The 19,564-nt window shown below is 39.5% G+C and overlaps 1 protein-coding gene across 12 annotated transcripts; it reads right to left on the bottom strand.

Annotated features, from left to right (window-relative positions):
- Nucleotides 1–286: 286 nt before the first annotated feature.
- LOC103715556 (protein ROLLING AND ERECT LEAF 2) lies at nucleotides 287–18,558 on the bottom strand. 12 transcript variants are annotated; one of them, XM_089926353.1, is made up of 9 exons: nucleotides 15,665–18,558; nucleotides 14,313–14,365; nucleotides 13,276–14,231; nucleotides 11,787–11,887; nucleotides 10,899–11,049; nucleotides 5,520–7,026; nucleotides 5,168–5,376; nucleotides 4,844–5,067; nucleotides 287–1,139 (listed from the first exon to the last, which is right to left on the bottom strand). In XM_089926353.1, the coding sequence occupies exons 6-9, from the start codon at nucleotides 6,637–6,639 to the stop codon at nucleotides 497–499; spliced, it is 2,196 nt and encodes a 731-aa protein (XP_089782479.1). In that variant the 5' UTR covers nucleotides 6,640–7,026; nucleotides 10,899–11,049; nucleotides 11,787–11,887; nucleotides 13,276–14,231; nucleotides 14,313–14,365; nucleotides 15,665–18,558; the 3' UTR covers nucleotides 287–496. The 12 variants fall into 12 exon arrangements, with proteins under 12 accessions (XP_089782479.1, XP_089782478.1, XP_089782481.1 ...); XM_089926352.1 differs by having other exon boundaries at nucleotides 10,899–11,887; nucleotides 13,276–13,381; nucleotides 14,079–14,231; XM_089926355.1 differs by having other exon boundaries at nucleotides 10,899–11,887; nucleotides 13,276–13,353; nucleotides 14,079–14,231.
- Between the last annotated feature and the right edge of the window lie 1,006 nt (nucleotides 18,559–19,564).

Here is a 19,564-nt window from a genome sequence, read left to right as displayed (position 1 = left end):
CCATCTAAAAATTTAAGAGTATTTAAATTTTAAAAAAAAATCTAAATTTTCAGCTGCTAGAAATTAGTTTTTTTTATATCTCACACAAATTTTTTAATAAAATATATAAAAAATATTTTTTTATCGCATATTTATGAAAATTTTAACTAAATAAGAAACATGTCTTTCATTTCTTTTAATTGATCATAATTTCTCCTGTCCTTTTCTCTCGGCAAAACGGGTCCAAAAAGCTTCCGGTAAAAAATAGTATCAAAAAGATAATGATTAGGCGTAAAGATGCTGGTACTGCTTTTAATCCAGAGAAGGACGAGCTCCCCAAGCGCAGCGTAAACTCCCAAATTGCAATTGCAAAAAATTCCCAAAAACATATCTCAAAAACAGCGCTAATCGACACAAATTAAAAAAGAAAAAGAAAATAGAATAAAACAACACCGCCACAGCAATCATTAATTACAATCCTCACGACCACCCGCTGAGAAAAGCCACCAAAACAAAATTACATCCCCTCCCCGCACCGCTTGACCAGCGACTCGTATCCCTCCGCGGAGCTAACGGCGAACTCCGTCAGCGAGCTAACGGCGACCGATATCCCCGCGCACAGCACTCTCCTGGCGACCTCCGCCACCTTCTCCGGCGTCATCCAGGGCCCCCCCTCCACCTCCACCTCCACCTCCCCCTCCCCTTCCCCCTCCCCGCTCCGCCGCTGCGCTCCGCTCACCGACCCCATCCCCGCTGCGAAGAAATCCAGGCCGTCCACCACCTGCGCCTCGCTCACCGACTCCAGCACCCGCGACCACTGCACGCACGCCCCGAAGGCCAGCGGCCCCCGGCCCGACGACGATCGCCGCTCCCCCCGCGGCGACCGAGCCTCCGCGCCGCCGCTCCCGTCGCACCGGAGGGCCCAGCCGGCGAGGGCGCGGGCGTAGGCCCGCTGGGCCGCAATCCAGGCCTCTAGGCAGGACCTCCAGTTCCGAAGCTCCGCCTCGAGTGCGGCAGCTGAACGGGCCGCTCTCGCCGCCTCCGAGGGCTTCGCAGCGGCGGCAGAGGAGGAGGAGGAGAGGAGGAGCAGCTTGGCCTCTTCTATCGTGCGCTTCTGGATCCGGTGGCAATCCGCCATCGTCCTCCACATCCTCGCTAACCTGCGCTCCAGAAGAATCAAGAATCAAGGACTCATGCAAACTTGCCCGGCTTGAGGACGCTAACATACGCCCGGAGGTTGGGGTGGGGGTTTGGGGCCCACCAATCTGGACCTTGCAAAGAAGGACACACACATCGAACGGATATCATTTGCTGTACTTCCGCTAGGTAGGGGGCCTACCATATCACGTGCATGTCTTCCATTCATACTCCAAGTCTTAAAATATTACTTTCTTAGAAAGTGGATCGAGTCATACAACAAAACAAGAGGATGAACACAGATGAAACAAAGGATAAATATTGTCCATATCTAATATTTTTTAATAAGTACTTTGGTATTAATAATAATAGCAGAATGTGGACTGCATGCAAGCTATGAATGATTATCCGATGAGTCTATCAACAGCTTTGTGCTGATCGTATTTAGTGAATAGAATTGAGTCAATATCTGATATTCTGCAACCTTCTTTGCAAGAGCATGTATTAAGTAACGGAAATTGTAGTTCATCTCAACCAAAAATTAAAAAAAGAGGAGTTCATCATTTCATGATTGTTGTTAGCTAGAAAACTGCATACAAATAAGGTTTTGACACCTTTTCGAGAATCAGCTAAATGCAAAATATTACTCATTCTTATGTCGTCTGTTGCACTAGTTACTTAGTTAGGCCTTCCACCAGAGTTGCAGCATGGATGGTCGAATCCCTTTTCGATATCACTTGATGTTTTGAGAGTGAGGAAAGTTCAATTTAATCAGAGAATGAATTGGGTACTTACTTTACTGAGTATAGGAGGTTCGGTATCTGGCCATGGTCCATGGGTTGAAAATGATATTAGTATGAAAGAACATTGGTATGTGAAGGAAAGTGACATTTTCCAGCCATTCCTTGGTCGATGGATGGAACTACCTGCCTAACTTTCTGTTCTGCATTCTTTGCAAAATAGCATATTTGTCCCAGTTCTTGTCGCATGCTTTACCTTCTTTTTTTCCTCTAAGGAAATTCAAATTGTGGAATTATAATATGTGGATCAACCTTAGTTTGTCCCCAAGAGTGGCTCACAAATGCAACAACCTTAAAGCAATCTTCAATTTGGTCATTCCATATACTGCATTGCTTCAAACTTCCTGGATATCTCAAGAAAATTATTGTTTTCGAGCACCTGAAGTGCCAAATCCTGTTCAGGATTTCATTTGTGTCCAATCATTGCCTCCTGCATTTTTTATATTATAATGATTGATTATTGCTTCAAGATCCCTTCCCACATGACTTCTCTAGTCTTTTTTTTTTTCGGGAAAAAAAAGCATTGCTTGAGAAAAGAAAAGGAATCTTAACTTGCTCTGTGGATTGCAGTGCGCAACTTCACTTTCCAAATCAAAACAAACCTGATTTAATTAACTTTAGTCAAACTGTGTCAAACTGCTTAGACGTGCTCTACTAGCGGTATGCACTGCCTAGCATACAAATGGAGCTTTCCGCTTCCATTCTTAGCAGCTTGGCTCTTTTAACTCGCACCATATCATACAATAGGGGCCTGAGGACCACCTAAATTTCATGGTATCATTAGAAACATCATGCTAACATCAGTTTCTGTTTCATACATTTAGATCTTCAAGATACTACCAGTCTCTTCTTTCATTAGTGAGTCTCGGATTTTCCTTCTTCTAAATCTGAAGTCATTTTTTGTTCTTAATCCTAATGAATCGCCTTGCTATCTATCATTATCTGCCCAAGATTTTTCGGGTCTTATCTTTTTCAGAGCTCACTTGAATTGGTTTATAGACAGCTTATCATGATGATACCATATCAATTATTTCGTAAGCAGCTCTTGGCCTAAAAGTGCAATTCACTAAGTTTTCTCTCATTTCCATAACTTTGCCCTTCCTCCTTTTATCATCATTCACTTCCACAAGCTCGCCACTGCTATGCCCAGCTCCGGTCCACTATAGAATGTCTCTCCTTACGACTGCTAAATGTTTCACCGCTTGTAACACTATTATATGCTTTCCAAGTCTATAGAAGCCATATGGAGTTTCTAGCAGTCCATGTTGATCTGTAACTTCATTCCACAGTTTCATCAGATCAGCAAAATGCTATATGGAGAATCCTTTCTCTCTAAATTTTTTGATCACCTGCCTTGGGATAAACTAGCTTTAATGGTTAAACTTCCTGTGATAAAGTCAAACTGACCTCAAAGAAATCACCATTACTTTTGATCCCACCCTCTTCTATAGGGTGTTAGCTTGAAGGCAAGCCTCACAAATTAATTTGCAGGTTCAAAAATTTAATCACCTCATTCTTTTACTGGCATTAAATATGTCCTGTCCCATGTCATTAGATTTTTTTTATGTTCTTATGTTCAAAATGTTCAGGATTTCATGTCATAAATGAGTCAGTTAAACCAACATTATCATCCTACAACTTGTGATGCTGCTGTTAGTTTCCAAGTGGCCCTCACAATTCACACCTTCCTTCTATGCGGTATCTTTACTAAAGCATCCTCTTGATTGTTATCTAATTCTATATCAAAATTCCCCTATCTTTAGGAGTTTTCTCCTTGCAAAACCTTTTACTAAATGGTACTCGAAATGCATTTCTAATCTTCTTCTAAGTTTGATTGCTGGATCAATGTAAGCCTCAAAGTTCACATTTATTTTCGTTAATCATTTTAGATCTGTATGTCCAAAAAAGTTATTGTAAGCAAGCTGCTTATCTTTATACTATTATGACCTCTTAGTTACTTTTCTAATGCAGTAACCCTACATAATTTTTCACTCCACTTTCCTCCTTTGTTACCTCTAAAGACTGCCTCATTTGAAATATTTAAGGGGCTTGGATTACAATCCAAAGGGTTATAGAAAAAAAGAGAGAAGCTGATTTTGAAATGGATTGTGTCAAACAAGTAGGTAATTTTTTTTGTAGGAATGAATGGAAAAGGATTCAACACTTCAAACCTCTGGGGCCAATAATGCATCAGGCAGGAAAAGGGAGTGTTCTTAAATTAGGAAGTAAGCTATTCTGTGACATCCATCATCTATGGGAACTATGAACTTTTCCTAGAAGAATAGAAATCTCAGAATCACGCAAATGACTATACACTACTCAAGAATATAACGCATGATTATAGAAAGCATGAAAACCTAGTTCACCGAATATATCAAATGCATGTTTAAATCAATGAATCATACAACAAGGTTCCTACCAACCTTCCCGGACTTATTTGAGTTGGTATGCAATGATACTTGAGATGTAATAAAGAGCACCTTAATACCAACTAAGTGCAAGTTCACAGTAAGACAAATGAATAATGTTTTGTAGCAGATGAAATGATAATCATGGTCACCTTGTTAATTTGTTTTCCTGTTGTACTCAATAGGACTGCAACCATTTATGCCTAATTGTGAATTTATGTAGAGTGTACTGGTTTGCTGTCTATATGCATATATCATTTTATTCAACATGATAATGGATCATCATACCTGGCTCCGGTGATATGCTCTCCATAAGCTTAAGACAGGTTCTTGCTCATTCAAAAAATGTAGTCCAAGTAATACTTGTTTGTTCTAAGTCAAATGGCAAATGCTATCTTGTTTAGTACTTAATATTTAGTCTGAAGAGCATGAGGTTATACTTTAATTGTAGTTTAATTAATTGTATGAGTTTTACCAAATTATATGCTCAAAAAATGAAGCAAGAATATAGAGACATACCCTTGTATCAACTCCCTAAGCTGTGGGTGCAACTCCTCATCCCTTAAAATTTCAATTCTTTTTGACACCAACTCAACTGAATGTATAGAAACTTGTAATTGGGTATGAAGATCTCTTATTGTTACTCTTGTCTTATAAACAGCAGAAGGCGCCTCCCCATGCACATCTTGGTTCCTTAGTTGCAGGCATTTCTTCTCATATGCTATTCTTATACGCTCTCCAGCCTGCCAACAGGAGGAGATAAAGCTATATGTCAGTAAAAATTCCACACAATATACATGACTTACTTTTTCACCTAAGTTTGTTCGTGAAAAATACAATTACCTTCACTTCATCATATAATTTCTTCTCCCATGCATACAACCTATCCAATGTGGACTGGTGGCTTCCAGATATCATACAAGTTTCCATTGAGTAATCACTGCTGCTTTCATAGCCATCATTTCTTGAGCTGGAAGAAGCCTGAACGAACCTTGAAGATGATGAGTACGATGATGCAGAACGAAACAAGGAAACTGGGTTCAATGTTCTAACTGCATTAAAACCCAAAATGTATCACTTGATTTTAAAGCCAAAATAAATAGAAATGCATGAAATAGTTTTGGGGAGACTTCACGAATTTGTTAATATCACTAACAGAAGATAAAGACTGATGTTAATGGCTCGATGAATGTACCAGCAAGTTCCCTTGAACTTGAAGAGTACTGGGCTCTGCTTGCTTCCAGCATCACTGAAACCTCGTGAGCAGAATCACAAATCCTCACAAACTGGTTCTCAATGTCTTTCATGACCTCTGCCATGCTCGTTGGTCTTCGATTTAGATATACCGTAAAACCAGGGGTTTGTTCTTCTGCAGCTGCTCTATTTTCCTCCACCTCCTCTCTAGTCACCTCGAGTTTTACAGCTTTGGGTGCTTCTGATACTTTAACACTCTTCACTCTCTTCGACCGAAGTTCCTTCACTTTGTGAACTGTATTAGATTTGATGTTGGCTTTAGGAGGATCGTCACTTTTAACTGTCACCCTAGTAGGGTTTGAGTCATCTTTAGATCTCTCATCCTTTATTTCTCCCTCCATAAGTTCTTTTTCTTCCTCTTCCTCTTCTTCCTCTTCTTCTCTTATTCCTTGTTCTTCCAATTCTGGAATGCCTTCGTCCTCCCTTAGCTGCCTTAAACCTGCATGCTCATCATCACCTACTATCTGGTCAAAGCTGCAACTGTAGGGATATCCATATGTATCCATTGATGAGAAAGGGTTCCAAAAAAAGTCCCACTGTGAATTTTGAGGTGATGGTGGTGGGTAGCTTGGTCCATCATAAGAAGAAGAGAAGAATGATCTCACTGGTGAAGCCTGTGTAGCGAAAAAACCATCAATTTCGTTGTGGTCTGCAGCGTAATAAGAATCAATTCTCACAGTTTCTGGAGAGTCGGGCCACTCCTCGACTGCTACCGATGGATTCCCACGTGATCTCAAGAATTTTGCCGCATGAATGGAGCTCTTGTCTGACTGGTTTGGTGTCAGGCAACAGGACTTCAATGGAATGCCTATGATTTTTGGGCTCAATCTTTTCACAGGTGTGAAAGGAGGAGTTGTGTATGAATCAAAGAAGTCATGATGTTCATCTCCATTAACATAATTTCGAAGAGCACGTGAGGCTCGTTTCAGCGACTGGATGTAAGCAACATGCGCAGAAGCAAAGCAGATTCGCTGCTCAACAGCCTGCTTCATCAAATTTCTTCTATCCTTGCAGAGCTGGACAGCTTCTTCATCTTCCAATCTTGAAGTATAACATCCCATCTCTCCAAAATTGTCTATGAATCCTTCAGGCCTCAGCTGAAACCAGCGTTACGTGCCAAAATGTGCTGATCTCCGACCAAATTCATAGGATCTTTTTGTACTGTTTCGTACACATCTTTGATCGGAGAAAATCGCACACAGCTACTGCTGCAAGAATGGAGACGAAAGATTCTCCGTGGCATTTATCATCGAATGCATAAAGGTGACAAAACAAACTTCAGCGGAAGCAATACCTTATGGTTCCTTGCTTAATTTAGAAGTTACTCAAAGAAGACTTTGGATGGAAAATTTTTCTGAAAAAATGCTTTCCTCTCGTTCGAATCCTTTCCTGCAGCTTTCTCAAAATAAAACTGTTCTTGACCTCGAACCACCACAAATGGCTGCCCTCTGGACAGTGAAACAAGAAAATAGAAGGGTTAGCGTTTGAGCTTTCAAAAAGGAGCAATGACAAATCAGTTTGATAATAGTTCCTCTGGAGTCTGGACAATAGATTTAATTGGACAACTAGATTCTGAAACGATTGAAGAGATGAAAGGTGCGAACTACAAGAGCATTGTTCCAAAAGCAGGGGGGATGATGCTGAAAAAAGTACAAATGAAACACAAAACAACAAAAAAAGAGCATGATTGTGATACAAGGACCTATAACAAGTAAAGCCTGGAGAAGATGCAATTTCAAGTAAAGATAGAAAAAAAATGCTTGGAGAAGTATTTCGCAAAGGAAATAACAGAAAAAGAAGCACTTGATGTGTGAGGAAATAGAAAAGACACACCCACGCGATGAAGAACAACTCATGATGCAGCAACAGAGGACTAAATATTCGCAGAAGTAAAACAAGGTAGGAATCATATGAAATTGACATATACCAATACCTCTTGAAATACAAGTGGAAAAAAGGAGGCTAACATAGGTAAGCCACACAAGTAAAACCCCAGAATAGCAAGAGAAGATAAAAATCAAAAGCAAAAATGTTCAGAACGCCACTATTTTGTGAAGGCACTAGCATTCAGTTCCATCAAGGACCTTATGTCAGATAAAAATGGGGGGTCTTTAAGCCCACGGACATCAGAAACCAACGGCAGTCCTGTGCATATTATCAAGAAAAAGTTAAAGGAGATGGGATCTGATTACTGAAATGACACAAAAAATGACAAAGCTTTAAGACGCTATGCTAACAACATGGGAATGCTGATATTCTACTGTTGATATTATAAAGATATAACAATGGGAAAATCTACAAGAGATGAACAGTTAAAACCCCATTTAATGGATTTTACAACCACCGAGCTGTTCATACCCCCAGAAAAAAAAGTAAAAGACGAAGGAATTCGAAAGCGCAAAAAGATAACCAAGACTTTTCTCTCTTTTTTCTAATGAAGGCATTGCTGCTCTCGAACTTTGAAACCAGACCTTCTGATAATATTAAAAAAATCAATTTTTTATCCAAATGAGATCAAAACTAACCCGATTCACTCAGGCGGGAAGAAGAACACTTAATCCTCGATAAAAAAAAAAAGAGAGACAGAAGACTATAAGAGAGAGAGAGCGAGGGGGAGAGAGCAGTCAGATGAGCTCAGAGAAGAATTCCAGCGAATGAGAGGGAGGAGCACATTAAAAAAACAGAGAGAGAGGGTAGGCAGGCCAAGAGTATGACACTTGTCATAAACACTGCCCCTAAGGTTCAATAAAATGGAAAAAACCGTCCTATTTATCAGTTACCAAGAGGAACCTTGTAAGTTGTAATCCATCCTAGTTCGTTCTCTCATCAGACGGCTGTGGTCGACCTTTATTGTAGCCGGAGTCACAACGTGTGTCTGTGTGTAAGACTAACAGGGGATGCACGCAGATGGCTATTATGGAAACAAAAAAAAGTCGAACGTTACCGTACCATGTGGTTCGGCTCTCCGGACGTTTATTTATGTTCCTCTCCAACACTTCTTTTTCCAGTCGTTTAGAAATGCGAAATATTTTGATGAAGACTTGGGTAAAGTAGTAATTTTGTCGGTAGGGAATTTAACGGTAAAAAAGAGCGTTTGATTCTGCATTTAGTGCGGAGATTTTTGAGATATTTGTGGGATTAGAAAGGTGTTATAGTTAACAAAATAGTATTAGTATTTGTTAAAGGTTTGGGAAAGTAGGGGAAGGCATTCGGAATTTTCTAAAGGGCAAAGTAGAATTTTGTGTAGGCTGGAAAAGCAAAAGAGGAAAAGATTGGGTGGTTCTATATACACCCCCCCTATTGCTCAGGACACCCCCCAAAAATTAAAAAAAAATTAAATACTCTCTACACCCCCCCCATTTGCTAAGGACACCCCTAAAAAATTAAAAATTCCTAAATTACCCCACACCCTCCCCACCCCCTCACCTAAATTGCTCTCTACACCCCCCAAACCCCCCCCACCCCGCTCTTCCCCTCCAAAACACCTCGCCAACGCCCAAAACCCCCCCGTTCCCCCTTCTCCCTCTCGTCGCCGGCATTCTCCCGATCTCCGACCACCTTGCCGGCTTCTCCCGGAACCACCTCGCCGGCTTCTCCCGAAATTTTTTTTTTCACGGTTCGTGCTCCGTTCGGCACTGGATCGCCGAACAAAAGGCTTCTGTTCGGCTGAACATTGCCGGACAGAAGCCTTCTGTTCGGCACTGTGCAGCCGAACAGATCTGTTCGGTTGAGGGTTGCCGAACAGAAGGCTTCTGTTCGGCACTGTTCAGCCGAACAAAAGCCTTTTGTTCGGCGATCCAGTGCCGAACGGAGCACGAACCGTGAAAAAAAAAAAAATTCGAAACAAGGTGGAACACGTACCTTTGCGGCCGATTCTTCGTCCCAAATCACTAGTTGCTTGTCCATGCTTCGAATGGGGCTTAAATCTCCTTCAAAGATCGCCTAAACGATGTAAATGGATCGAGGGGTTTAAGGGGGGTTTGAGGGGGGTTTTTTTTTTCTTTTCAAAACGAAACGGAGGAGGAGGAAGGGGGGTGTATGAGAAAATTTCAAGGGCAATATGGTAATTACACTAAAGGTTAGTTTGGGTATTTTTTTTTTGGTTTTTGGGGGGTGTCCTGAGCAATAGGGGGGGTGTATATAGAACTACCCGAAAAGATTCGTTCCGTTCCATCTAAAACAAAGAGTACCCATCAATTGCCCCTGGAGGCACAGTTATTTACTAAACCATCTCGGCCAAAACATCGTGCATCAAAATTTTGGCCCATGAAGATTGTAATAGCTTGAGATAAAAGCTAGTCTCATTTTTCGAGTGGTTAATGACATTACATACTCTCAAACAAAAGTCCTTGTTTATATGAAAAAAAAGAAGAATGAAGCATATATCGCTATAATTTTGATGATTTTGAGTTATGTATAATTATGTGAATCAGTAATAACATTTTTTTTTATCGGAAAAAAAATCGCGATGGTGGTGAGAATATGATCAAGATATGAAATGGACATGATTTATATAGAGTTTGCAGTAACTTATAAATCTAAAATCTCACAACTCACAGAAAGATTAGAATAAGAATAATCAGCTGAGGCCTTCCATAGCATTGTGCCCTCAATGTAAAATATGGAATGGCCTGTTTACACCATGCATGTGGTGCAATCCTTTCCCCATCTAAGCATAATATCTGACTATTCTTATGACCGGGTGATTAAGGGCTAGTGTTAACCTCATGTCGGATGCATGGGTTTGTTGGAAACAACCTGACTCCTTAACCATGCCCTGCTTCCAGGGCGCATGAGGAATCTTAGATTTTTTTTCTTTCTTTGTCAGGTAGATGGACCTCTATATCAAACTTCAATTTAAGGGCACATCCAAATGCACATAGATGGGTATAATACAAAATTAAAAGCCGGTACCCCTTACAAGCTGCCACAATGGCAAGATCTGTACAACTGATGAGCTCGCAAATCTCATTGTTATTATATAGCTAGCAAGTTTGTCCATAACCATCCAAATTGTGGGTGTTAATTACAGTGATTTTATGCAACTAGTTGTTCTAACTGTTTGTTAACGATCCACATAAAGCCAATTAAATAAGATAGGCATGGACCCTTCCTCCAACGCGTTTTCATATGCTCAAAACTTGAAAAAGGAAAAAGAAAGTGCTGAACAATAAAGTTCATAAAATCTTCATAGGCGACAAGCTCCTTTCTACAAAAAGAAGCTGCTAGAAAACTCGATTAATAGATAAATTAGTCTAATTAAGGTGCTAGAAAACTGAAGTGATACAGTAAAAGATAAATTAGTCGAATGTCACTCTACCTTCTAGTCACGCGCCATCTTGCAGGTGTAAAGGAAGTCTACGACAGTCAAGAGGGGGCGAGATAAATACTCTGTGATAGTGGAGCAGATCAACCTCAAAATGCGGAAAGGTAGTTTAGTACAATCTTTCGATCATCCCGAGGCCTGCCAGCTGAATAGAACACTGACAGGTGCATCAAAATAACCAACAGAATATTACACCAAAACACCAGAGTAAGACTGCAATCATGGCAAAAGCAACATCCTCAAAAGAAAAACTCGTGCAGCCTTACGCAAAGACGAGAGAAGCAAGGTCCCATCTTGCATTCTTAAAGGAGAATGCAGAGCATTCAAGCGTACATGTTAGTTTTAGGTAACAACAGGTCACAATTTGCTTGTCCTTGCAAACCATGAACTTATTTATTTATCAAATGGTGGGAGAACAAAGGTCTGCTTCGAGTCAATACTAAGCTTATACATTTTCTATAGCAACAGTCTGATTTTTGAAAGGGGTAGGAATGAACAAGGTCTTTCCATGACCATGATCGGTGGTCAGGGATTACCCTCAGCTGAAATTTTCTCTGCCTATCAAATTACATGTCAGGAGACATACACATGCTTGCCTCTAAGAACAACAAAGGTCACGCGAGAAACGAGTGGAGACCCATTTCCCCACCACTTGTTTTTAGACCTGAGGAAAATATCGGGTTGGGCCAGGTTCAGGCCAGGGTTAGCTTTGATGACAAACGAAATTTCTCAGTCTGAGCCCAGCCCGACCTAGCTTCGGATCTGAACTCCAAACCCCGAGTTCAACCGTCCAAAAGGTTAAAGGCCTGGGTCTTGGCCTGGGTCTTCCCTGCCAGGCCCGAACCGACCAAGGCCTGACCTGTTAGGAGACAGCAATCTTACCTCTCCTCCATTTCAGGATTAATGACGGGATCCGTCTCGTCTCCAATGTCCCGAGCTGACACTGCAATGCCGCTGCATACGTTGTGGAGGGGGCGTGGCATCTGCAGATTTGTCATAAAAAGTAACCCAAAAGTATACGGGAGATAAGAGGCAAGGAATAACAATATTCCGAATGAACTCATCAATCTGACTACTGTTCAAGATGAAGATCCAAGGAGGATATTTTGACATTGACACTAAAGAAAAATGATACGACTGTTGAAAATGTGCTGTCTGTATTTCATATACAGGGATATGAGAGAGAGAGAGAGAGATTGCTGTCGTGTTGCTTCATAAAATGTGAATGTTTCTCTTTATCTTGGCTTCCTTGCGCATACAAAATCTATACTGAAGAGAAGATAAGTGAATCCCGCAGCCAGTTACATTGTTTGGTTATCAATAACAGCCAATTCTGGCTCATGCCAGCAAGCTGCAATTCGTTAACGGTTCTAAAGAACATGGGGACGTCAACTGTTTTATGCAAGCTACAGAGGAAGAGGCAACAAAGTGAAATGATCTTTTAGGTAGCAAACATGCTCATCTCGCTAAGCTAAGCACGGATAATTTCCTAGCTTTAACATTCTCCTGTACATATTATAAGTGCTTTAATAAGGTCATAATGAATGGTTTGCAATTCCATGGATCTGACATCTAGAAAATATAAACCTGCACATAGTTGGTGCAGCTGGCATCTCAATGCCATGACTTTGTTAAGTCACCGACTATAAAACAAGGATTCAATGGGGCTGCCTTGAACAATATGTGCCGTGCCAAAAAAAAAAAAATCAAATAAGGCTCGACACCGAGTGGTATTGACCCATATTGACCCTTATCGAACTGATATGTATTCATATGGGCCACCATGGGTTGATACCCTGTGATAAGTAGGTTATCGTGGCACATGTGTTTACCCAAACCAGCACCTAGTTAACATAGCATGGCATGGTCAGCACTTAATTCCTTGCTACAGAGTTACTAAAATAATATGTGGCAAGATATTGAATAACAACCTATACACGATATTTTCCATAATATGAATGCGAACCACTAGGTAGAAGGATTTAGTACCAAGATTGAAAACCTTGCCTCTACACAATACCAGATTTGGCATATAGCACAAAAAGCATATATGGATGCATACACCCCGATATTGAATGTCAACTTCCTCTTCCTTGTCCCAATTCAAAAGGAGGTATATTAAGTTGCTCTACAAACCCCATTGTCATAAATGCCATATGGTGAAAACTAGCTCTAAAAGATGTCGTGGCTATATGGTTGAAAGACTGCAAATTTGCTTTCTAAAGGTTATCTTGTTTTGAGGAAATGTGACATCTGATTTAAATATGCGGCCATATCTTAAAGCAAGTAATATTTTTAAAATCATAATATAGACGAAGAGCACCGTCTTGCACAAACTGAGTGTGAATAAAAGGGTGATGACAATGCTTACATCTCCTTGTGCAAGAAGCTTTAGCAGCAAAAATGTCAGCTCATTTTCTTCCAAATTGTTGATAACCGCTAGCCAGATCTGGCAAGCAAGTTCGTAAGCCTTGTCCCTTGACATACCACAAGGAACAAATTGATCCGTTTGAAGAAAAAAAAGCAAAAAAAACAAAAAAAGAGGTCGCTGATTAATGAGAACTACATGCATCACTGGAGATACATAGCAAAAACAAACAGAATTTTCACATTGTTATCACGGAAACATGCTATTTTTAAGACATTCTGAATGAGTGGCAACAAGAAGGTGCAATAGCAGCATTGTCTTTCTACCGTTTCATGCTATTGAAGTTTAATGTGTTCTGGAGAATAAGCAAGAAAAACACAAAATAGTAACTGGTTCAATGTCATATAATTTAGTGATCCCTGCTTCTAGGTGATATAATATCATAGGCTGGGTCTTATTTTTCCCCTAATATCTAATTAGCAAACATTTTTTTTTAAAAAAAAGAATGATATAAAACCTCTCAGTACAATCTCCAAGTGCACTTCCAAGGTTTAAAATGCTCATTTAATGCAATAAAAAAGAACCTATGGGTCATGCTGCAGAAAACTCTGAATTATGAGTGATCAATTACCCCTTTTGTGTATACAAATATCTTTGTCCAAATACAAAAGGAATAAGCATTGCCACCCTTATTTCCATAATTACAGCAAATGACTAAAACAGCATATATCATGAAATCCAAACTTGCTAAATACCTTATCGAGGAGACATAGTAGCAGAAATTTTGAAAAATATAGAAAACCAACCAATTATGGTTCCATGAAGTATGCTAGATGGAGGCAGCATTATTGAAAGCTCAAGCCGCTCTTTCAGATACAAGTAAATCTGGCCAAGAAGTTTGCCAATTTCACCATCCAATGCAACAATATATTCATCTGGTATATAAGGCTGCATATCTCCTGATACATTAGATAAACTGCTAGTTAGTAAAAATGCTGCTTCAATAGAATGGTTCTAATTAAATGCACAAACAACAAAACCTTCACAATTTTGTCATCTTGATTGCAATGGTATCAGCTACTGTTACGCACACCTGCGAAAAACATAGAAAGCCTTCAGTTCAAATTCTATCACATGATGCTTGTCATATTATAAGCAGCAAAACTACACCTATTCACTAGGCGTACCTGTAGGATATACATCAAGACAACATATTTGATCTAAAAATCCAAAATTCCATATTAATACCTCCCTCCTTTAGGAAGGAAAACATCAAAAGTTGAACAATATGGTGCCTCCAGATGTGACATATTACTATTAAGGCTTGCACTTGTATCAATATGCACAAAATCCATTTTAAACATTTAACTATAACACAGTGGATATTATACAAGATTCCTGCAAGGGACATTACCATTTAGGTATAGTTTGGAAATGGGATTCGGGGTGGGATATTGATGTTATCCTGATTTTATCCCCGGATAACTGTGAATGAAGACATGTGCAAATGAAGACTTACCCCATGATATGAATACCCTATAAAAGCCTAACTCTAGTTACTGACTTAACCCCTGAATTTTCAGAACCCTGCAACCCCACCCCCCCACCCCCCCTTCCAAAACCCAACCCAAGCCCGAACTACACGCAACCAAAACCAAATTTTTTTAGGAGGCTCTCCCTCTGTTCCACATATTCAGACAGTTTTCCCAACCAACTGCTTGTTGAGGGCTCTCTTTCACCTTCTGCAAGCAGACCTCTTCCCACCTTGCAATATGATTTGTTTTTCGCATTCACAGATCCTTTGCAGAAAATTCCATGAGTCACTTTTCAAGGTGATTTATTGTGACGTGTTTGTGGCTTTTCCTATAGAAAATTTTCAAATCATGAGAACAAAATCAGATGTCAGAAAAGAGGGACCTGCAGGCTGCAGAAAACATATGTCTAACCAGCTTAACATGCAAGAGAGTATGACTTGAAAAAACAAACCAGGAAACAACTTTTTTTAGAATGTAATGAATATGTTTTAGTAGAAGTATAGAAATTGAGAACAGAGGCATATAATTTCACACTGTCAACAGGTACCACATTTCATGCAATCATAATAATTTACAAAATGAGATTTTTTTATTATTGAGATTATTATGTTCTATTTAGCTACCTTGCTTTCCAGTGAGACTTACACATATCAGAAGCTAAAACACACAATGGACATAGGTCAGGGAAAGGTGCCTTCAGTTGACTGTATTATCAGATTCAACTTATATTATATTAAATGGAATACGACAATGCCGCAACTGTGCAATAGAAAGGGGACAAATGCACATGTAATTTAGGTCGATTAACATGCGAAAATGATCTTATGGTGGTCGTGAGAATAGGGTTATAAACTTACAATGGCCTGTTAAAGTCCAAAATGGATTTTCTGCAAAAGGAAAAAAGAAAAAGTGACCCATTTTGGCAAAAATGAAATTTTCTTGCAATATCTCCCATGTTTGCTAGAATGAAAACAAAGTAGAACTTTCTGGCAATATCCCCCAGAATAAACAAAAGGAAATTGACTTACCCAGAGAACTCACCTCCTACCTACACCTTGAGGAATTGGTTTGGGCCATCGTTTCCTCTGATCGGCCGAAAGCCAGGTCCTGACAGTAGCAGTTTGCCACAAAGATTCTCCTCGAAATATAGCAGCTCAGCGCTTACTGAAAGATGAAATCTGACCCCATTCACAGATCGGTAACCGAACAAAAATTTCTATAAGGAGATGATCGCAAAGCTTTCAAGTATGATCATTGTCCTCCTGGGTCATAGGGCTTGCAAAAAACAGATTAACAGGTCGCTGTAAATCTCTGATGACTTAGTTCAGCAAATACCATAAGATAAAATCATTCTACATACATATATGGTCATGGAAATCCTTCAAATATAGTACTTTGGCTAAGGAGAAACTGAGTGAACATATTATCAGCTATACTTCAAACAACAGTAATACAGTAATCAAACATGAATCCAGAAATGCATGTCCGTGTCTATTACTGTTTTTTGGCATAGCAAAAGAGAATAAGAAAAAAGTTCTACATCAAGAACTTCCTTCAGAAGTATTTTCAAATTTGAAAAAAAAAAATCAAAATAGTTATATATTAAAATGATGAGATCTATGCCTTGCAACTATTACCTGACCTTTTCATTTTAAAAGTAGGTTTCATGATCTTCTTTTCCTTCTGAATTTCCCACCCGAGAACTCAACTTCCAACAGTAAGTGGTAATGCTGTTTTGAATTTTAATCTCCTATATCATCCTAACTCCTAGTGCCACTTTTTTGCTTTTGAGCTAAAGTTTCATTCACAACAAAATAATCCCGATTCCTCACTGTGAGAATTATAACACAAACACTAAGCACCCTGCATATCAGCAAAAGAAAAAAAAAGGGAGCTTTCTACCACAACAAGAACAGCAGAAAGCAAGCGATCTAGGGAATGGATAGACAAGGAACAGTTGAAACAGTGCCATGCTCCAAGTCACAGTCAAAGACAGCATAGTAAAAGCAACAGAGCACTAGATCAGGAAATGGCAAGCATGCCTCCATGCATAAAACTGCAGGACCAAGTAGCAACCAACATTTTTGGTCAGGGGCATACACCAAGGAATCAGCACATGAACAAATGACATTAAAACACTGCTCCACCAAGTCTTATACATGACAGGGTGGATATTAGTACCTAACCACTCGACAGGGAGAGGAATCAATTACTCGCACATGTTATACATTGCTCCAGGCTATATCTATATTGATGATTAATAAGTACCCTCACATTATCCAAACTAATGTCTACTTCCAGATATCATCAGCTGTATCAGATGCAGAACTTCCAAATTCAGTCATAGCTTTTGCAGCCTGGCTCAAACCAACTTCACAGTCTTCAATGGCTGAACATCTGTGCATCAACCACTCCTAGTAATAAAGAATTCTGCCCTGCTCGGGCTTTTTGTATTTACTGATGATGCAGTTCGCTAAGTGCATCAAAATATTTTGCATTTGTTGTTTCGAAATTTCATATAGCCCTCTCATTCTCAAATCCACATGATATCTCCAAGTTTAATTCACTTCACTTTGCGAAAAATAATTATTCAAATATCAGAAGCTTTGTTCTTCTCCACTTCTGGAAGAAAGGGATATCTGCTTGTATTTTAAGAATTGTCTAGTTAATATGGACGCATCCACCTCTTGTGCGTCATTACGTGTCAATTAACGGAGCTTCCTCAAATCCCCGGTTAGAGTTACGGAACTAGGGTTCTGTGCCTGTTCACAATTATCAAGTAAAAGTTTGATAAAATCCCTCTTTTCTTCTTCGAGCTCCTCCAAATAATGTCTGAAATCCTGTTTCTGGAGGTAACATAAAACCCAAAAGTGGCGGGAAATCCACATCTCAAAAACACATTACCGACTTCGGATCATCTCGAACCGAACTTGCATCTAGAAAATAATTCGCAAGTATCCATGAAAAATTCAAATCAGCTGATTAATATGCAATTCTGCCTAGAAAAGAAAAGAATCGATAAATCCCAATTAAAAAAGAAGAAAAGGAGACGGTATCAGTAAACTCGTCGAGAAAGTCAGTATTGAAATCATTCGACAGGATAAACAACGAAGCTAATAAAACAATGTGTATGCTAATAGATTTAATTTAGCGCATATATAGAGATTATATACCGTAGTGATCGCGATAATATAATCGATAAACAGGAAATGGATGAGAGAAATAGCCGAGAGAGATCGAGGTGGGGGTCGAAAGGCTCAGAGAGAGAGAGAGAGAGAGAGAGAGAGAGAGAGAGAGAGGGAGGGAGGGCGAGGGTGGAGGGGGAGGATTTGGGGCGGGGTTGCGTGGTGGGAGATGGGTGGGAGTAAAAAACGAGGAACGGCTGGGTAGGGACGCGCCTCCCTGCAGTTTCTGGCTCGCATGTTGATGACGATGACGACGGCGATGGCGAGACCACCATTCATTCATTCTTCGGTAAGGCTGTGACGCCATGGAAGGGGAAGAAAGAAAAGCCTGATCAGCCATCCGAAGGTGGCCCGAGATCACCCACCATTGTTTGGGCAACGAAGAAATTACTCGTAGCATCCTTTCGGTTTCTAACAATAGTTCGAAGATTTCTTGCTAGATAACAATGCAAGGTGCGGGGAAAAGAAGCTGAGAGACTTTCCATGACCATGACCATGATGTACCATCTGATTCAATGCGACGTCGGCGTTGAAAGATTTGGCTCAAATTCCATGCGTTATATTCAAGCTTGACTATCCAACTTGAATAGTCCCACTTGCAATTCGAATATATCAGGCCAAACGACGAAACTGAGCCAAACCTAGGTTGGTTCTTGGTGCCACAAAATTTGCTATATGGGGCCACTAATTATTATATGGGTGCCTTGCTTCCAAATAAATTTTATGCTTGATTTGCTTAAGAGATAAGATTCAAGAAATTTAACCATCTTAGCGATTGCTCGATATAATATGTAACAAATTAAAAGGCATGAATATATACACATACATGTACATGTGACGAGCTTAAAAACATAAGATGGGATCGAATTTGCTTTTTTTCATGCATTTTTATGTGCCAATACACTATGAATAATAATATTTGTTCAGAATCATCCTTTCTGCTTGAAAAAGACTTTCAATTAGTTAAGATTTTCTAATTTGGATGTCCTAAATCCTTTCTAGTTGGTAAAGACTTTGAATTACTTGCATCGATGACCTAAAGGTTGCTAACTATTACATGGATGGTAGCCTTAGGTTGCTAGCTTCTTTTTATAATGGTAACCAAATATTCATGCATTTCCATGGGAAAAAAATGGAATATATACTAGCATGCCGGCACTTCCTTAGGAATCAGTGATATTTATAGGTGTCATGTAGAACATGTTTGTTAGTTGGCTAGTTCATCCATATAATTACTATTTTGGAAATAAAGTAATGATTAGTATGATGAATCTATTTAGTGACGACATTGTGTTAAATAATAATACAATCTAATATTAAAATATTTTTATTTCAATAGAATTTTTTTTGTGTGTGCGCATGCTTTTCCTCCTTCCTCTTTTTTTTTAAGAAATGAACATTAATCGCAGTATGCCAAAAATTCATTATGCAATAACAATGTCAAATAAGGATATAACAATATGGTTATTTCATCCTTTAATTTCTATTATGTTTATGATAGCTGAGGGACTTCAACTTACTTGGAGGATGTTGAGTATGTGGTGGGGAAGTAACAATAGTGGCAATAATGTA

This window comes from Phoenix dactylifera, chromosome 11 (assembly GCF_051530095.1).
Source record: "Phoenix dactylifera cultivar Ajwa chromosome 11, Ajwa_hap1_PhDact_Kaust_v1.1, whole genome shotgun sequence".
NCBI lineage: Eukaryota > Viridiplantae > Streptophyta > Magnoliopsida > Arecales > Arecaceae > Phoenix > Phoenix dactylifera.
This window is presented reverse-complemented; position numbering and strand designations above follow the sequence as displayed.